Raw genomic sequence first — 17,401 nt, 5'->3', positions numbered from 1 at the left:
GTTAAGTTCATGCCATTTTATTTCTCTTTCCTCTATACAAATAAAATATATTTCATGGAAACTGTCTTTCAAACAATATGAAGAAAACTATTAAACTGGGCAAAGGATTTTTTTTATATTAAGAATGAAAGGAATAGGTAGAAAGTGTTTGTTATTTGAAATAGTTAACTCTCTTTCAACCAATTTTGGCTGTTTATAATCATGGAGGTTTTTGGTTAACTTTCCCTTTTGTGGGAGGATGGATGGCTGCACTCCCTAGACAAAGAGAAAATGGAGCACAGGCTCAATGGCCCAAAATCTTCATTTTGTTTTTAGGGAGAAGGGAATTTTCCACCTTCTTGCCCATAAAAGATTAGATCCCAAGGAGGGATGAGAATGTATATTAGTACTAAGCCTAGTTAACATTTTTTGTTAGGTCTTAAATAAATTTTACCCTAATGGCTTTTAAAAAATTCTATAAATTTAAATTCCTCTAAAAGAAGAAAAGAAACTTGGGCATATATACTTACATAATAGAATAGTCTTTATTCAAATGGGATTTTAAGTGGTTAGGGAGGACCTTTTCAATTGAATTTATACAAGTTGTATATGGATTTTGATATATACTTTGTATGTTGGTATTAAGTGATTGAACATTCATAATTTCAGTATACGTAAACATTAACTGAAAATGATCTGAAAATAAATTTGTAATGTTTGGCTGTATCTAAGGATAATAGAATATTGAACAGTACATTGCAGCTAGTAATAAACCAGCCTCTTAACAATACACTTGTTTTAAGCTTCAAAGAGAAAAAAGGGAACTGCAGTCAGAACGTGAACGGAACCTGCAGGAACTTCAGGATGCTATCCGTAGGGCCAAAGAAGATTGTGTTCACCAAGTAGAACTAGAAAGGTTAAAGATCAAGCAGCTTGAAGAGGATAAACACCGACTTCAGCAGCAGGTTGGTTAAAATACCTGTCATCTTCTTACACTTAGAGTTTATTTGCATCCTAGAAATAATAGAAATAAATAGTTGATTACAAAGTGATAAAATTCATGATGACTTGGACTATTAATCATAATTATTGCACTGACATTCAAATATACTTTAAAGTTGGATCTTCTTTTTTTAAGTCAAAAGCTAAGGACTACATAGAATACCAGAACTCAAAAATCACTGTAGCTTATGAGCCACTTAGCTAAGGAAAAAGAGCCCAGCATGCCTTAATAGCTCATTGCTTTACAAACCAATACAATAATGGTTTATGATAATGTTCCTGAGTGGTGAAGAAAGTACTAAATATAATAAGTTTATTACCTTTTGTTTAAAATTGGAAAGTGAGTGAGGTATTTTAGAAAGGTTTCTATTCAACTTTAAAAAATAGAAGTTTGGATGTTAAAAGTTGTAAACTTTGGTTATATGGAAAATGTTCATATGGAACACCTCATTACCTAAATATGCAAGATAAATCCCAATCAGAATTGTTTGTATTTGTTGGCCTAAAAGAGAAATTCATTTTTTGCTGCAAATTTAGTTAAGTCTTAATGTCTTAGGAAAGTGAAAATTTATTTATCTCATGATGGATGGTGATATGTTGATATGTGTATATGATTTTGGAAAGTTATCTTTAATAGTGCTCATTTGTATTTGATTTCAAAATTCCCATATTAAAAATCTTTATAACCTCATTTTTTGTATTAATAATTTGAAACTGTTCTAAAGGAAATTATAGAGTGTTTAGTTAAAGCAGTCCACCTCCCACTGCCCTTTTTTTTTTTAATTTAGGAATTATCTAGGGAATAAAAAGGTCTGTATTCTAATTCATGCCTCTTCTACTAACCAGCTTACTAGCTCTTTGGCACTGCCTGAATTATTTAGCTCTTTGACCCTCAATTTTCTTACTATAAATATGAAGGGGTTTGACCAAATCTATAAAATTATCGTAAGTTGAAATAGTATTTGAATTTATAAAATTCATAATAGTGTCAAATTATAAGAGCAATAGTAAATATTACATTAAAATTAAGCTTATTTTCATTTTCCTGGATAAATCTGATACACCTATAATGCTTAAGCTTTTCTTCGATGTGACTGCTTAAGAAGAGTGTAAAGAAAGTATCTGTATTCCTAAATTTGCTAAAATTTAACAAAAATTTCCTCATGATACCAGTTTTACAAGAAATTTCATACACTTAAAGTTGTATGTTGTTAAGCAGTTGGTTTACTAAAATTTTAGTATTACTAGGGATCTCTATTTTCCTTATATTTATGAATTTTAACTTTCTATGAGCATTCTTCAGAATAAGAAAAAATGACCGAGTCAGGTTGAATTCTGTAACATTAAACTTGTATATCATTGTTTTTAAATGACTATACTTCTTTTAATACAGCTTAATGATGCTGAAAATAAGTATAAGATTTTAGAAAAAGAGTTCCAGTATTTCAAGGATCAGCAAAACAACAAACCAGAAATCCATCTGCAGTCTGAAATAAATCTTCTCACTTTGGAAAAGGTACCCATGTCAATTTATGGCAGTTTAACTGTTCCCAATGAGCAATTTATAAAAATCAATAAGTAATACTTGTATATAGAATGTAATAATGTTTCACTGTAGTATTGTAATATAAAGGAAGAACACATCAGAAATAAGGCACAAGATGTTGGATTTCTTGGCTTTATATCATTTATTACTAATTAGAGTCCATGACTGCAAACAAGAGAAACTGATTCTAGGAGTGAAGGAATTTATAAAACTGTCTGAAATGCTGAAAACAAGTTTCAGAAAATGGGCAGAAAACAGAAGACGCTAGACACAGCCAATATCCTGTCACAAAATGGTCTACTTAGGATGTTACTGGTGGTGCCATCACTGTTGGACACTAGCTGCTGTGCCACTGGATTCTGAATCCCCTGATTCTAGTGTTAAACTTTTGAACTCTCAGTTTTGCTAGAGCTTTTGTGACTACTTTCTCTGCATTATTACTACATTCTAGAGTCATCACTACATTCTAGAATCAATGTTCCAAGCAGGAGCATTCATTTAAATTGCAGATTTAAAATAACATTTATCACTTGTAAATGACAGTTTTTTAGACATTATTAAAAAGATATAGCATCCCAGGAAAATTACCTTTAGAAGTTTAAAGATTGTTTAAATATAAATTATTCTTTAGAATAATTTTAGGTAAATTATGTTAGAAGTTCCTTGCCTTTCCCCACTCTGCTTTGTATTAAAGGCTTTTTTCCTCTTTCTCTACTAGGTAGATTTAGCCACTGGGGGGCACTAACTGAAGATTGGTTGGTGAGAGTTTGGAAAAGCTGAGACAGTTTTTTCTTTCTCTCTCTCTTTGCTTCCTTTAGTGTCTCTGGCAGCAGTTGGATTTTTTTATGGCTCCATCTCCTACCAGACAGTCATTCTCTCCATCTTCTGTCAGGCAGTCCTCACCGTGGTTCTAGTTCACTAGACAATTCCAGTTTCTGGGTTCCTGGTAACACTACCTCTTTTTGTTATCTTCCTACTCCATGGGAGTTATGGGTTCCATACTGCTCCGAATTGCTCGGTTACCTCACCATATAGTTTTTGGCATCTCAGTTTTCCATTTATCTGTGGTCAAAACCTTAGTTCCAGAATGGACATCCCAGAATATCCAAAACCAAATTCAGTCATTTTCTATTAAGTATGTTTCTCGTCTAGGGTTTTCGAACACAATAAGTATTTCTGCATCCTGTCAATTGCCCAAGCTATATTTGGCTCCTCTGTTTACCACCATGTCCATTAATTACAAAGTCTTGTTGATTCCGCTTCTTACGTATTTGGACAATTTTTTCATTTCTTCATTCTTGGCCATTTTCTTTACCAGTGAGCTTGAATCCAGCTGGACATTCCTCATCCACCTTTTATAAAACCAAATATTAAAGGCATTTCTGTGTTTATAAATACGAATTCTGTAGTAGCTACCTTAAATATTGGAAACCCTCTTTAGACAAAATCTCACTGATTCTCACAAGATTTGTTAAATAAGTGTCAAAGAGTATTTGCATTTTACCTTGGGGAAATTCAGGGACCGGATATCAAAATTGTAACAGAAGGATTCATCTTCCCCGAATATAGACTAGTTGATTAATATCTAGCATTGAAATAAATTTTAAATTATTTTAATGCGATTTTTTTGAGATACATTCACACACCATATAATCCATCCAAAGTATACAGTTAAATGGCTCCCAGTATCATCATCACATAGTTGTATAATCATCACCTCAATCAATTTTAGGATGTTAAATGATTTTTAAAATTCCTTCTTCCAACTGCATGTCTACCAAAAGGAAAAAACTGTTAAACATATTAATAGCATAAATAGTACCTTGCACTTGTTGAGAGAGAGAGAAATGTATAATCAAACTACCTCTGTGTTAGGCCTGATGAATTTATCCAGCACATTAAGTGCCTTGGCCATTAGGGCTTTTCAGCTCTTCTGAAAATTCTTTGTAAATATTTTTTGGAGCCAGAAGAGGGCAGAATCTTATTTCTTACGGCATAAAATAGATAAAGGCACGAAAAGGAAGATAAAGTGGAAAAGTTTATGATTTATTGTACAATTTCTGGTTATGTCTTACTGAGAACTTGTTTCTTTTCTGACTACCCATTCTCTGCAATATAACACAAATGTATTTCCATTTTCATTGACATGGTCCAAAAATAAGTTAACAGTAAGATACAGTTTTGCCAAATTCAATTCTTGATTCTCTTTTTTTATGTATGAAGTGAGTAACAGTTTGCCTTTTAGTTAGCAAATGTCTTTTAGATGGCTTGAAAATAATTGGGAGTTTAAAAAAATACGGAAAGCATTATAATTTAGTAGGGCAGATGTTGAAAAGATAAAATATTGAAAATTTGTAGAAATTTTTAATCAAGCTAAAATTTATGTATTTAAGAATATTTTTTGAATATCTACTGTGTGTTTATCTCTGTCTAAAGGCAATGCAAAAGATGAAGGAAAAGAGTGAAAGAAAAAGTACATTATCTTTTTGGGACCTCACTTTTAAAGAGCTTGCAATGTATGTGGGGAGATGACTCAGAGCAATAAGTTATTATGTATTCTCAAGTACCAAGGAATGTGATCAAAACTTTGCAATTCAGAAAAGAGAAACCATTTGGTGGTATTCAGAATATACTAGAGGTAGATTTTTTAGAGGTAGAATTTGAGCTGACCCTAAGATTTAGGTAAGCAGAGAAGAGAAAGAAATTGACAACCTCAAGCAATAACTTGGTCAAAGGACAGGGCATAGGGGACACAAACGTGGTTAAAGTAGAGGGTTTCCTATCAAGGAATACAAAGAGAATAGGTTGAGCAGCCAGAATGGAAATTATAGTTTGGAGTGATTTGAAACCTAGGCAGTGGGTTTTAGACTTAATACTGTAGGCAAATAGTAGCTACTGTAGATTTTTGAGGAGAGTAAATTCATCTAATAGTGGTCTGTAGAATTTGAGGCTGGGAGACAAGAGAACCTCTTATAGTCAAGATGAGATGAGAAGAGCCTGAGCTAAAGAAGCGGAGGTAGGAATATAAAGGAACAAAACTGAAAAATATTTTAAGGAAGAAAACTAGTCCTTTGTAACAGATTGGACCTGAGTAATAAAGGATTAGAGACAAAGACAATGCCGTACTTCAAGTAGAGAACTAGAATCATGGGTATATCAAAAATAGAAACAGGAAAATTGAGAACCAAGTGAACACTAGTCTGTTTTCAGTCTTCCCTGACCTTGTAACTGACTCTGAGTTTTAAGCCAAGTTTTTCCTTCAGGAGTCTATAAGTTGGCCTATGGTATGGGCCAAGAAAACCTAAATAAAAATATAAGTCAAAGGCTTCCAAAACTCTCAAATATACCTAAAATAAAGGTTCTTAACTTAAAGTCTTGAATACCCTAAAATTATATCAAATTTTTGGTTGTGAACAAGTTTCTGGGAATTGGATCCATATATTTCTTTAGAATCACAGAGGCATCTGTACCCTTAAAAGACATAAAAATTAGGAACCATTGATTTGGTGATAGGAATGAATTAGAAGAACAAAGATCGTTTCTAAGATTTACTGTCTATAGTTTCTTCATTTGTTAAGAAGAAAGAAATTTTATATATGTATATGATTATACATGCGTGTTAAATTAGTGTGAATAGCCATACATATGTGAATTATTTTAATAATCATGGTAAAACTGATATAAACTACACAGGCAGCTTTTTCAGATGGCCTTGGTCCATTGGATATAAGTAGTCCCTCTAGTTTCTTTTCCTTGTCCTAACCTTCATCCTTGGGCCCATCCAGGGTACTAGACCTTCATTAAGACCCATGGACATAATCACTTTTATAATTGGGTACTATTCTTTATCCCACAATTATAAAAGATTTTTGCCATTCCTCTATTCCTATTGTTAAATTGCCAAGTAATATAATATAAATCTTTGGGACATAAGTAGAAGAGATCATCTTCAGTCATCTCAGCAGTACTATTTAAGTATGCTTGAATCTAGTTGTGAAATGTCAACAAAGTTAAATTCATGCACTAGGGATTTGTAAAGCAGAAAAAAACTTTGACTCCATGTCTTCATATATTACTGCAGAGACTGTTCTGGTCTTTTGTAAAGGGAATTTGGCAATCTGCTTTTCCTTTCATTTTAGTTTCATATGAGTTTTCTGAAGTTTTAATTATTGGATAGTGCCTTTGTTTTTATTTTCCTACAAAACTTTAGAAGTTGTGTATTGGGGAAAAATTAGACTTGGTATAAAAATAATTAGACCAGTTCAGAGTAACAGTATTTTACTATAATTCTTGCTGATTATTACATTATCACTTAAATAGTAAAACTGTCTGTTGGCAACTTGAATTTGTTTGGTACTTGGTTTGAAATGTTGAGAGAATACATTCCAAAAACATAGCCAAGTTGGCTTCAGTTCATGCACAACAGATTGCCTGCTGCAAGTATAAATAACCAGTTTTTTTAATTGAATCACTTTTGTGTTTTTCTTTATATATTTGAGGAAAAATAGAAAATAAAAGTTAGATATGTGTTAAGGAGGATTATTTTTCTTACTCTTGGGTTTATTTTAACATTCTTAAAATATTTTTTGACTTTGTATTCTTTCTTAATAAACTGCTTTCTGATAAAATATTTCACTGTTTTCAGTATTCTACGGTTTTGCCAAAATATGGTTATAAAAGTATCTCTACTAGCTCTCTTCATTATAAGACAAAATTCCACATACTGATAGGCCTCCTAAAGGAATAATTTGGTTTCTAAGATTCAGAGTGCTAGCTAAATTTGAATGCTGACAGTTAGAACTGCTTTTTATAGAAAAATGATTGTATTTTTCACCCTATGGTAGATCTTTATACAATATATGTGTTTTAAATACATTTATAGTAACTGTCTGAAGGTTAAGACTAATTCAGTTTTTTTTAGTACAGGCTGTTAGGCAATAAAAATAAGACTATATTTTAAACAAGAAAATGTTCATGTGCCATAATATTTAGAGTACATTATATAACAGTTTTAGATGATGTCGTATGTTACACTACATAAACTCTTTTCTTAAACCAGACTCTCTGTATATATTATCTTTCAGTGATTGTACACAGTGGTTTAGTGTTTCACTTGATATGATTTTAATCACTGTTAGGTTGAACTTGAAAGAAAGTTGGAATCTGCAACTAAGTCTAAACTGCATTACAAGCAGCAATGGGGACGAGCTTTGAAAGAACTTGCCAGACTTAAACAGGTATGTAGTTTATAGCTGATGATGGATTATTCTTTTTATGTCTTTTTCCCCCTGATACTTTACAAGCTTGCATATTTGGCAATATCTGTGCGTTTGCATTTGAATCTTCAGGGCTATTTTTGAGATTAGTGAGTTTTTTCCTCAATGTATTATATGTAAGATTCTCCATTTTCTTAAAACTGAAACAATTTTTAGGTCCATTTTAAAAAATTGCCAACTATCCTCTTCCCTAGAAGAAATTGGGAATAATTTTTTTACTTTCACCTATAATACTACAACTCTTTTCTTCTCCTTAATGTTAATTTCTTTCCATTGGGATTGCCTTTTGAGGGGGAAATTTAAGGATAACTTTAAAAAAAGAATAACATGTCCTTAACCTTAAGAACATATTTTAAATGTGTTCTTAAGAAGATACAGTAAAGGGATCAAAGGGAATTTCTATATACTTTTATAAAAGTTTGAAAACTTTGGTATTTTTCTGAATTATTCTTATATTACATTTTTTTGTTTCCTGCTACTAGACAATCGATACTACTTACTTCATGAGAAATTAATCTCAATTGTGGGGGTAATTTCTTCAGTGATTAAGATCTAATAAAATATGAGCAAGATTTTTATTGAGTCTAATTTACTTGACCTAAAACTTTTCAGGATCATAATTCTAAAGTTTGCTTTCAGTTTTATTCTGAATGAAATTTGGCGTATAGCATCTTTCAGGTTTGTATTTTTCTTAATGTGTCTCCATAACCATCAAATGCCATTAAACATGTTGTATTGTACTAAATGTTAATTACCTTCATATTCACTACACGAGAATTAAAAAGTAGTAGACAGTTTGCCCCTAACATGGCTTACAGATGAATTGAAATTGTAAGCATTATAAATGAAGACAGGTAGTTACATATCAATAATATAAAATAACTTTATATAAAATGAGTATATTATATAAAGGAGTGAATAATAAGGTACAGTATTGAAGGCTTCCTGTATTTCAAGGCGCTGGTCTAGGTATACAGATATAAGTAAGATAGAGTTTTCCGCAGGGAGCATACAATTTAGTAATAGGGAGAAGACAACCATAAATATAATATTTGCTGCCTAATAGTAAGTACCCTGAAAAGAATGTATAAAGTGCTCAGGAAGGGGTGATAGTACATCTATTTGATGGGACTTAGAAAAGGTGTAGTAGAGGAAGTGTTTGAGATGGGCCTCTGGAGATAGTTCAGTAGGATTTTAGTAGATATAGTAGAGTATTGGGGGAAACATAAATATAATGACTAGAACGATCATAGCAAAGAGGCATGAAGTGGGAAAACATAGGCTATGTTGTAGAACAAAAGAGGGCCCATTTTAGAGGCTGTTTTAGGTAATAAGGACCTGAGCTAAGTCATAGCAGTGGGAATACAACAAGAAGATTCTTGTAAATGACATGGTGTTGGTGGATCCTAAAGCAAAATACACCTGACTAGAATACAAAATAGAAAGTCAAAGATCATGTCACATCCTCAAGCTTTAGTGACCAGAAAGTTTCAAGTATTGGAAATATGGTTAAGACAAAAAGCTTAATTTTGATTGAGGGGTTGGGAAGTGGGAATGAGATAGGTCTGCAAATTTAGATATTTTAATTTTAGAGTAGTTAGAAATATGGATCTAATGTTGGGAGGATGACTGGTCTTAAAAACAGAGATGAAAAGGTTATTTTGCAGAGGTGCTATTTGAAGCTATGGCAGATAGAAATTGAATTCATGTGTTTAAGAAGAAAGAAAGAAATTTAATCAAGGAAACAGCAGCTAGAGAGAAAAAGTGATGATAATTATAATAATGCTGATAGGCCAATTAGCATTTATTGGGAGCTTACTATGGGCCAGGTGCTATACTAAGCCCTGTATGTCTTTTCTTTTAATCTAAACAAAAATCCCTATCTAGTAGGTAATATTGTTATTCCTACTTTATAGATGAAGAAATTGAGACTTAGAGAAGTTAAGTCAGTTGCACATGATCATACAAGTACTAAATGGTAGAGCTAGATTTGGAGCCATTTGACCAGAGCCCAAGCTCAGGCTCTTTCCTTTTCATAATGTTATGGTTTAATTCCATAGAAGCCAAAGAATGAAAGGATTTCAAGGAGAAAGTGAGCCATGGAAGACTTTGATCTATAAAAGAGGATTTCTGGCAGAATACTGAGGCAGAAGTCATCATTACTTGGCATAACCTGGCAAAGAAAATAGCCTCATTGATTGGTAGAAAGGCTAGCTCTGATAATGAGAACTAATGTAAAAGTTACAAGGCTAAGATATTTAGGTTACATCAGTACAATAGGGAGGAGTCCCTGTGGAATTGGGGGCAAGGAAATAGTATGATGAGAATAGCTGTTAAAAACAAGAAGACAGATTCTGTCAGGAGCAGTATACGTTAATTAAGAACAGAGCCTTGGAATTGAGAGACCTGCGTTGAATCAGACTCTACCTTTCACTACCTCCGCAACTTTGGTAATTTGATCTCTGATTAGTCTGTTCGTTGTACAATTAAAAATTTATCCTGTTCTAAGAATTAAATGAGAGTTCTATAAAATATTTAGTGCAGTGTTTTGTATATAGTGTCTGCCCAGTAAATTGTAACTATTAGAAAGGAGGATGAGCCAAAAAGCTATTATGGTAGGGTTTTGGGTTTCAGTCAGTGAGGACTGAATTGGATGGTAGTTTTGGATATTGATGAAAAGAACAAATATTGAAAGGCTTTATGACTGACTAGCTCTTCAGAGAAATGATAGGCACTAACGATGATTAAAACATGTTTAAGTCTGGAGAACAGGAGGATGTTGTCATCCAGGATAGCAGTAGAGAAGTGGGATAGGATATAGTTTGAATAACAGAGGTTTGTTTTTGGATTGTAGTTTAGTAGATGTTCTGTAGAAAACTGTACAGAAGAGAAAACAATGTAAGGGCTAAATGTGCAGATATTCAAGAATGTCATTAGGTGGATTTCCTAAAGTTTGGGCATAAAGGGATGTAAGTGCATTGAGTCTGGAGAAACATTGATGGTTAATTCATTCGTTCATTCAACAAGTGCTTATTAAGAGCCTGTTATGCACCTTGCACGGTATTAGATGCTGTGAATATAGCAGTTTTCTACCATAGGGAACTTAAAGTTCAGCCAGAAGGACTAATATTTTAAGAATATAGCAGAGTCATGGAAAATGCAAGCAGAGTCAGCAAAAATGATAGAAAATAAGTATTAGAAAAACAAGAGGACAACTGGGATCATGTATTTGTTACTCAAAGTTAAGGAAGAAACATTTTAAAGAAAATTTTCAAATAACACTGCTAGATTTGAAATCATTTCAAGTTTAAAAAATAAAGAGTAGATGGGGCAAAGATAGCACCTGCCATTGAAGAAATTGAGTAGTGAAGGAGGAGAGAATAATGCAATCATAATTAATTATAAGACATTATTAAAATCATTTGAAAAGAAAGAATACTATTTGCTGTTGATTAGCCTATTTCTTTTGGAGAAATGAGTAATAATTATATAATTATTGAAACATAGTTTCATCATAATTTGCATGAACTTTAAATTGATTTTTTTTTTTTTTAGTCATGTTCACATTTGAATATTGGCAGGTTACATTGTTTTTGTTTTGTTTTTTTTCACTTTTTGAGATGGTTTTTAAAATATGTGAAAGTAAATAAGTAAAGTTTTTAATAGACTTCCCCAAATTCGTGACTCTGTTAGTTTTACACTGAGATATTGAGATAGTTTCCTTTGAAAGGAGTTTCAGTATGAAAGGCTCCCATCCCAGTACCCTTCCTTCCTAAAACATACATCCTCATATGCTTTTGCTATCTTTTGGGTCTTTCCATTTAATCCCTTATTTTCTCTTTACCCTTTCTTCCTACATATTTCCTACCTTCTTGCCCAGAAATCATAGGCCAAGTAATTTTAGCTACTTGTTTCTAATGACAGAGAGGATACCACAAAAGTTCAGATGCCTTCTTATTCTCAAGTTGCTGTAAGAGTATTAAAAGAAGGAAAGAAAAATAGTGTTAAATTAGCAGTTCAACTAATTAGAAAATAAAAGTAATAATCTCATTCTTTGAGTGCAGTCATCTTCATTGCTTTTTCACTATAGTCCAGTTTTGTTCCTCATCCCGCACTTTCTGCTTTAGAAATTATTCTGTAAACAAATTTTGAGGTCATTAGTAATCACTGATGATCTGCAGACCACTTTCAAGATGCAACACTTGAAGAAAAAATGTAATGGACCTTGGTATGACCATAGTGAATTGTCCTCTGCCACTAACTGCTTTTGGAAGATTAAAATTATACCTTCATCAAATTGGCACATTTCATATGTGTGAAAATTAAAGTTTTTTCCTAAAACTTTTTATTAAAATCACATTTATTGTGTTTGAATGTAAAATTGGTATCCTCTTTCTGCTTTTGTTCAGAGGATTGTTTGTTCAGCTTCTTGTTTAAATTGGATTAGTACCATGTTAATTTTACACTGCCTCTGGTGAATAGCCACGGGGCTATAATCCAATAATTTGTCACAGCAAAATCCTCTGGAGGGCCATACAAAACATTTGTGTAATACGGATTAGACCGCGAAAGCCATATCTTAGATTGTTAATAAACGTTAATGACAAAACCCAGCTGGTAAAACTTGGAAAGAAGATCTAATACTTGGTACCCATTGCCAAAAGAATGTTTAAACAGAGATTTCCATTACTCAGAGGTGACCTAGTATAGTCAGTTGGTGAATTAAAAAGTATAATCTTCTAATTATTTAGAAAAAAACTTTTTTCTGATTAGCAACCTTTTATAAAAGTCCATATTTCCAAGTTGTAAGCTTTTTTATTCTTTTGTAACTGGGTAGGCAACAGCTGTGACAATGTTAGAATAAGTAAAGCATAAAATGGATCCTGGTTTAGAAAACAAGAGAATGTCACCCAGGCATTCTGAGTTTGGTATCTTGAAACAAAGTGTGACACTGGCTTTAAAAATTGGACATTTTGGACATTTAAGAGACTAAAAAGTTAAGTTTTCTTTTTCCCTTCTTTGTGATGATAAATAATATAGAAATATTTTGTAAAACCAAAACAGATACTTGTATTAATGTGGTCTACAAATACTCAAGATTGTCTGGTTTACTCCTTGTGTTCTAAATGATAACATATTTACTTAAAGCATTTCTTGACACCTTAGAATATAGTTCATAGGAAGAATAAAAGCCACTACTTTCTAAAAATAAATCATTGTTATGAGATATAAATTGTGAAAGTTTTAACATTTTAACTATGTCAAATATATTAAAACTAGATATGTTTATCCCCAGGACAGGAAACAGAACTTTGATTTTGCTTAGAATGTGGATCCCTTACCATATTTGTGCACAGTAGATCTGTTTAAAACCAAGTTGATATATTAGTTAAAACAACCCAGACTTCATTGGCTGACTTTGGCACTATCTTGTCCAGCCTCCTGCTTATCCACTCAGAGTAATTAATTTGATTAATTTATAAGTATTTAGCCAAGGATGGGATGTAAATCTTTGTTTAAGAAAACAGTTGGAGGTCCAAATCTTGGTTAAAAACTGTGTCTTGAAACCATCCAGGCCCTCCTACTGACTTGTCAGTTCTGGGTTATTTTCGGAAAACTTTACTTGAGTTCCTTAGCTTAGTTGTAAGTTTTTTCCCACAGACTTACATGGTATGTGTGAGTGGGAGAGTAAGTAGTGGCCACTTTTTAGCTGCTGTTTAGTCTAGTGTGTGTATGTTTACATCTCTTCTCTGGATTTATAGGCAGCCAAGGCAAAATAAAGATTATACTCACTTGATTGAGGAGTCTTTAACCCAGAGCACCTGGCAGCAGTGAGAATTTCTTTCACTAACCTCTAATTTTGTGTGTACATATGTGATTATTATTAATGCAGTATCCTTGATTAAAAATTCAAGGCATATAAGGGCTTCTGTACATTTTAGGAAAAAAATGTTACAAGTTTTATTTTAAAAGTTACAATTTTACAAAGTAACCTAAATTTAAAAATTGACTTGTTAGTTTGATTTTTTTTTTTCCTGTTTGCAACCATACTTGCTCAATTAAAAGAAAAACAAATTCTGTAGCACCATGTAACACAGAAAATAAAAATCACTCTCTCATTTCCTGCTCAACCAGTGATGACAATTTGGTATATTTTTGTCCAAATATCCTTTCCTTTCTTTCTATTCTTTTCTTTATGCTTTAAAATGAAATATATCACACATTATGTCTTATCTTCCCCCACTTTTAGTTTAAGAAACAGCATTATGAGTGCTTTGGAAACCCTCTGTGCCTCTTTTCTCATCCCACTCCCAAGGTACCCACTATCCTGAATTTAGTATTTTAGTATTCCTTTGCTTTTCTTTATAATTTTATAACGTCTATTAACAACATGGCTTAGTTTTATATATTTTTTAAACTTTATATACATGTAATTTTCTGTTAATCATTCTGTGACTACTTTGATACAAAATTATGTTTTCGAGATTTAGCAATGTTGATGCAAGTAGCTATAGTTCATTTTTATTACTTTTTGAAACTTAAACAGATGAATATACCACAATGTTTATCCAGTCTTCTTTCAGAGGACCAAAGTTTTTTTTTCCAGTTTTTCCTATAATACTGTTTGGACACTTTTGTACATCCAAGAAACATACAAGAGTTTCTCTAAAGTTTAAATCTAAAAGTGGAATTTTTGGTAATAGGGTGTGCTTATTTCTTCAAGTTCACTAAATATTGCCAAATTATTGTCCAAAGTTGTTTATACAAATTTTCAGGTTCCACTACTAGTATATAATTGTTCTTATTCTTCACATCTTGGGCAACACTTGGCTATTATTAAGTGTCTTAATTTTTGCCAAATTGGCAGGTTTGAAATGCTATTGCTTTGTGGCTTAAATTTTCATTTCCCTGATTACTAATCAGTTTGAGCTTCTTTTCAGATGTTTGTTGGCCATTTGTGTTTCTTCATCTGTGAAATGCCTGTTAATGTCTTTTGCTCATTTTTCTGTTGGGTTAGTGTTACTATTCTTACTGATTTTTAGGAATTTTGTATTGTAGGATACTAAAATCTTCTCCAGTTTTTGTGACTAGTGTTTTCATTTTATGGTGTCTTTTAAATAGTTAGAAGTTCTTAAATTTCATGAAAGCTTACTTTTCAGTCTTTCATTTCAAGTTTGAACTTTCAGTGTCTTGGTAAAGAAGTCTTTCCCTAATCAGTCATTAAGATATTCGGTATTTTTTCCAAAATTCTTCAAGTTTGATTTTCACATTTACATTCTTAATGCATCTGGAGTTGATTTGGGGGTATAATCTAAGGTAGGGTTCCAATCTTCTGTGTATGGATAACATATTATTCCACATCTTTTAAATAATAGCTGATCCGACCTTCACTGATCTGTCTTGTTACCTCTGTCATCCGGCTTTCTTATAACCTTGTTTTTGTTTCAAGGGTTTCTATTCATTTTTCTGTTTGTTTATATCTGCTCCAGTATCTCAATGTCTTCATTTCTAAAGCTTTATAAAAAGTAGTGATATCAGGTAGAGTAAGTTTCCCCACTTTGTTCATTTCATTAACATTGTCTTTGCTACTCTTAGCTTTTTCGTCTTATCAGTTGCCCACAGAAACCTTGTTGGAATTTTGACTAGAATGGTATCTAATCAATTTGGGGACATTTGATATATTTATTAAGTACTCTCATCCATGAACATGGCATAGCACTCCAAATATTTAGGTCTTTTGTTAGTTTCAATGAAAATTTGTGATCTTTATGGTCCTGTACATATTTTGTTAGGTTTATTCTTGATATTTAGTGTTTTATGTTATTAATATCTTATAAAACCCTAACATTTCTGCTTAAGACTGACATATAGAAGTAGAATTGTTTTTTATATATTGATCTCATATTGAACTACCTGAATATACTCTCATTAATATATCTGTAAATTCTTTTGGTGTTTTCTATGTGAGTAGTGATATTACTTGTGGATAATGAGAATTTTGGTTTTTTTTATTCTAATCCTTACACTTCTAATTTCCTTTTCTTGATTTACTACATTGTCTGATTTCCATTACATGTTGAATGAAAGTAGTGATAATGGACATTCTTAGTGAGTTCCTGAATTCATGAGCAGTACTTTAAATAGTTTATAATTTCTTCATTTTTGTTTTATTTTTATGTTTGTTTGTTTTGTTTTGTTTTGTTTTCAGACAAGTTACCTTCTATTCTGAGTTTGCTGAGATTTTTTTAATCATGAATGGGTGCTAAATTTTCTCAAAAGTTTATAGGGTTTTCTCCTTTAATCTGTAATGTGAATTACATTCATACATTTTCTAACATTGAATTAACCTGAGTTCCTGAGATAAACTTTAAAAAGTCATAATTTTTAATCTTTTTCTAAATTACAAGATTCATTTTGCTAATATTTTGTTAGAATCTTTAAGTCTATGTTTACCAGTGAGACTGGCCCCACTGTTGTTTTCTCTTACACTGGTTCTCTGATCTTGATAGCAAGGTTATTATAGTCTCATAAAATGAGCATTCCCTTTTTTCTGTTATCTTTTTCCTGTTTGTTCAAAATGAGCCTTATCTGTTCCTTCACTATTGTAATAGTCTCCTATAAAACCTTCTCAGCCTTGTATTTTCTCTAATTCTGTAATTATAAAATTCACATCTCTTCCTTTGATTCAATTCCCTATATTATAATTTTTAAGAATTTGTCAGTTTCATTGTTTTCATATTTCATAAGTTGCTTAACTGTTTTCTTAGCTATTAGATCTTTAGATATGCCCTTTTCCATTCTAAATTGTTTGTTCATTCATTCACCTTTTTTTGGCAAAGGCATAGTCTTTATTTTATTGACCTTTGTAAAAAGCCCTCTTTTGGCTTTATTATTCTTCTATTATAATTTTTCTTTTTAAACTACCTGAGTCTTCACAGTTTAAATTTTTTTTTTTTTTTTGGTTTCTATATATATCTTTCTTTGGAGAAATCTCAAGTTTATAGAAAAATCATGCAGAAGATATAGTTCCCATATACCACCCCCACCCCACAAACAATTTTCCCTATTATTAACAGTTTGCAATTGTGGTGCCTTTGTTACAATTAAAGAAGGAATATTAATATACTTTTTTTAACACCTTACATTAGTGTGGCACATTTGTTACAATTCATGAAAGAACATTTTAATAATTGCATATTAACTATAGTCCATCATTTACAATAGGGTTCACTGTGTTGTAAAATCCTGGGTTTTTTTTTGTTTATTTGTTTGTTTTGTAATTTTTATGCTAGTACATATATACAACCTAAAATTTCTCCTTTAAGCCACATTCAAATATATAACTCAGTGGTGTTCATTACATTTCACAATTTTGTGTTACCATCACCACCATCCATTATCAAAACTTTCCCTCACCCGAAACAGAAATTCTGTACCAATTAGCATTAATTCCCCATTCCCTACCCCCACCCTAGCTGCTGGCAACTTGTATTTACTGTTTTACTCTATGAATTTGCTCATTCTAATTATTTCATATCAGTGAGCTTGTACACTGTTCATCCTTTTGTGTCTGGCTTATTTCACTCAACATGATGTC

The 17,401-nt window shown here is 32.0% G+C and overlaps 1 protein-coding gene across 8 annotated transcripts in view; it reads left to right on the top strand.

The window, feature by feature from the left end:
- Positions 1 to 17,401, top strand: part of CEP120 (centrosomal protein 120) — a 120,369-nt gene that overhangs the window by 79,194 nt on the left and 23,774 nt on the right. For all 8 annotated transcript variants that reach the window (XM_037801086.1, XM_037801083.1, XM_037801081.1 and 5 more), the window contains 3 exons: positions 783 to 944; positions 2,375 to 2,497; positions 7,666 to 7,764. In XM_037801086.1, coding sequence (XP_037657014.1) covers positions 783 to 944; positions 2,375 to 2,497; positions 7,666 to 7,764 — 384 coding nt within the window. The remainder of the gene's footprint in view (positions 1 to 782; positions 945 to 2,374; positions 2,498 to 7,665; positions 7,765 to 17,401) is intronic.

Source organism: Choloepus didactylus, chromosome 13 (genome assembly GCF_015220235.1).
Source record: "Choloepus didactylus isolate mChoDid1 chromosome 13, mChoDid1.pri, whole genome shotgun sequence".
NCBI lineage: Eukaryota > Metazoa > Chordata > Mammalia > Pilosa > Megalonychidae > Choloepus > Choloepus didactylus.
This window is presented reverse-complemented; position numbering and strand designations above follow the sequence as displayed.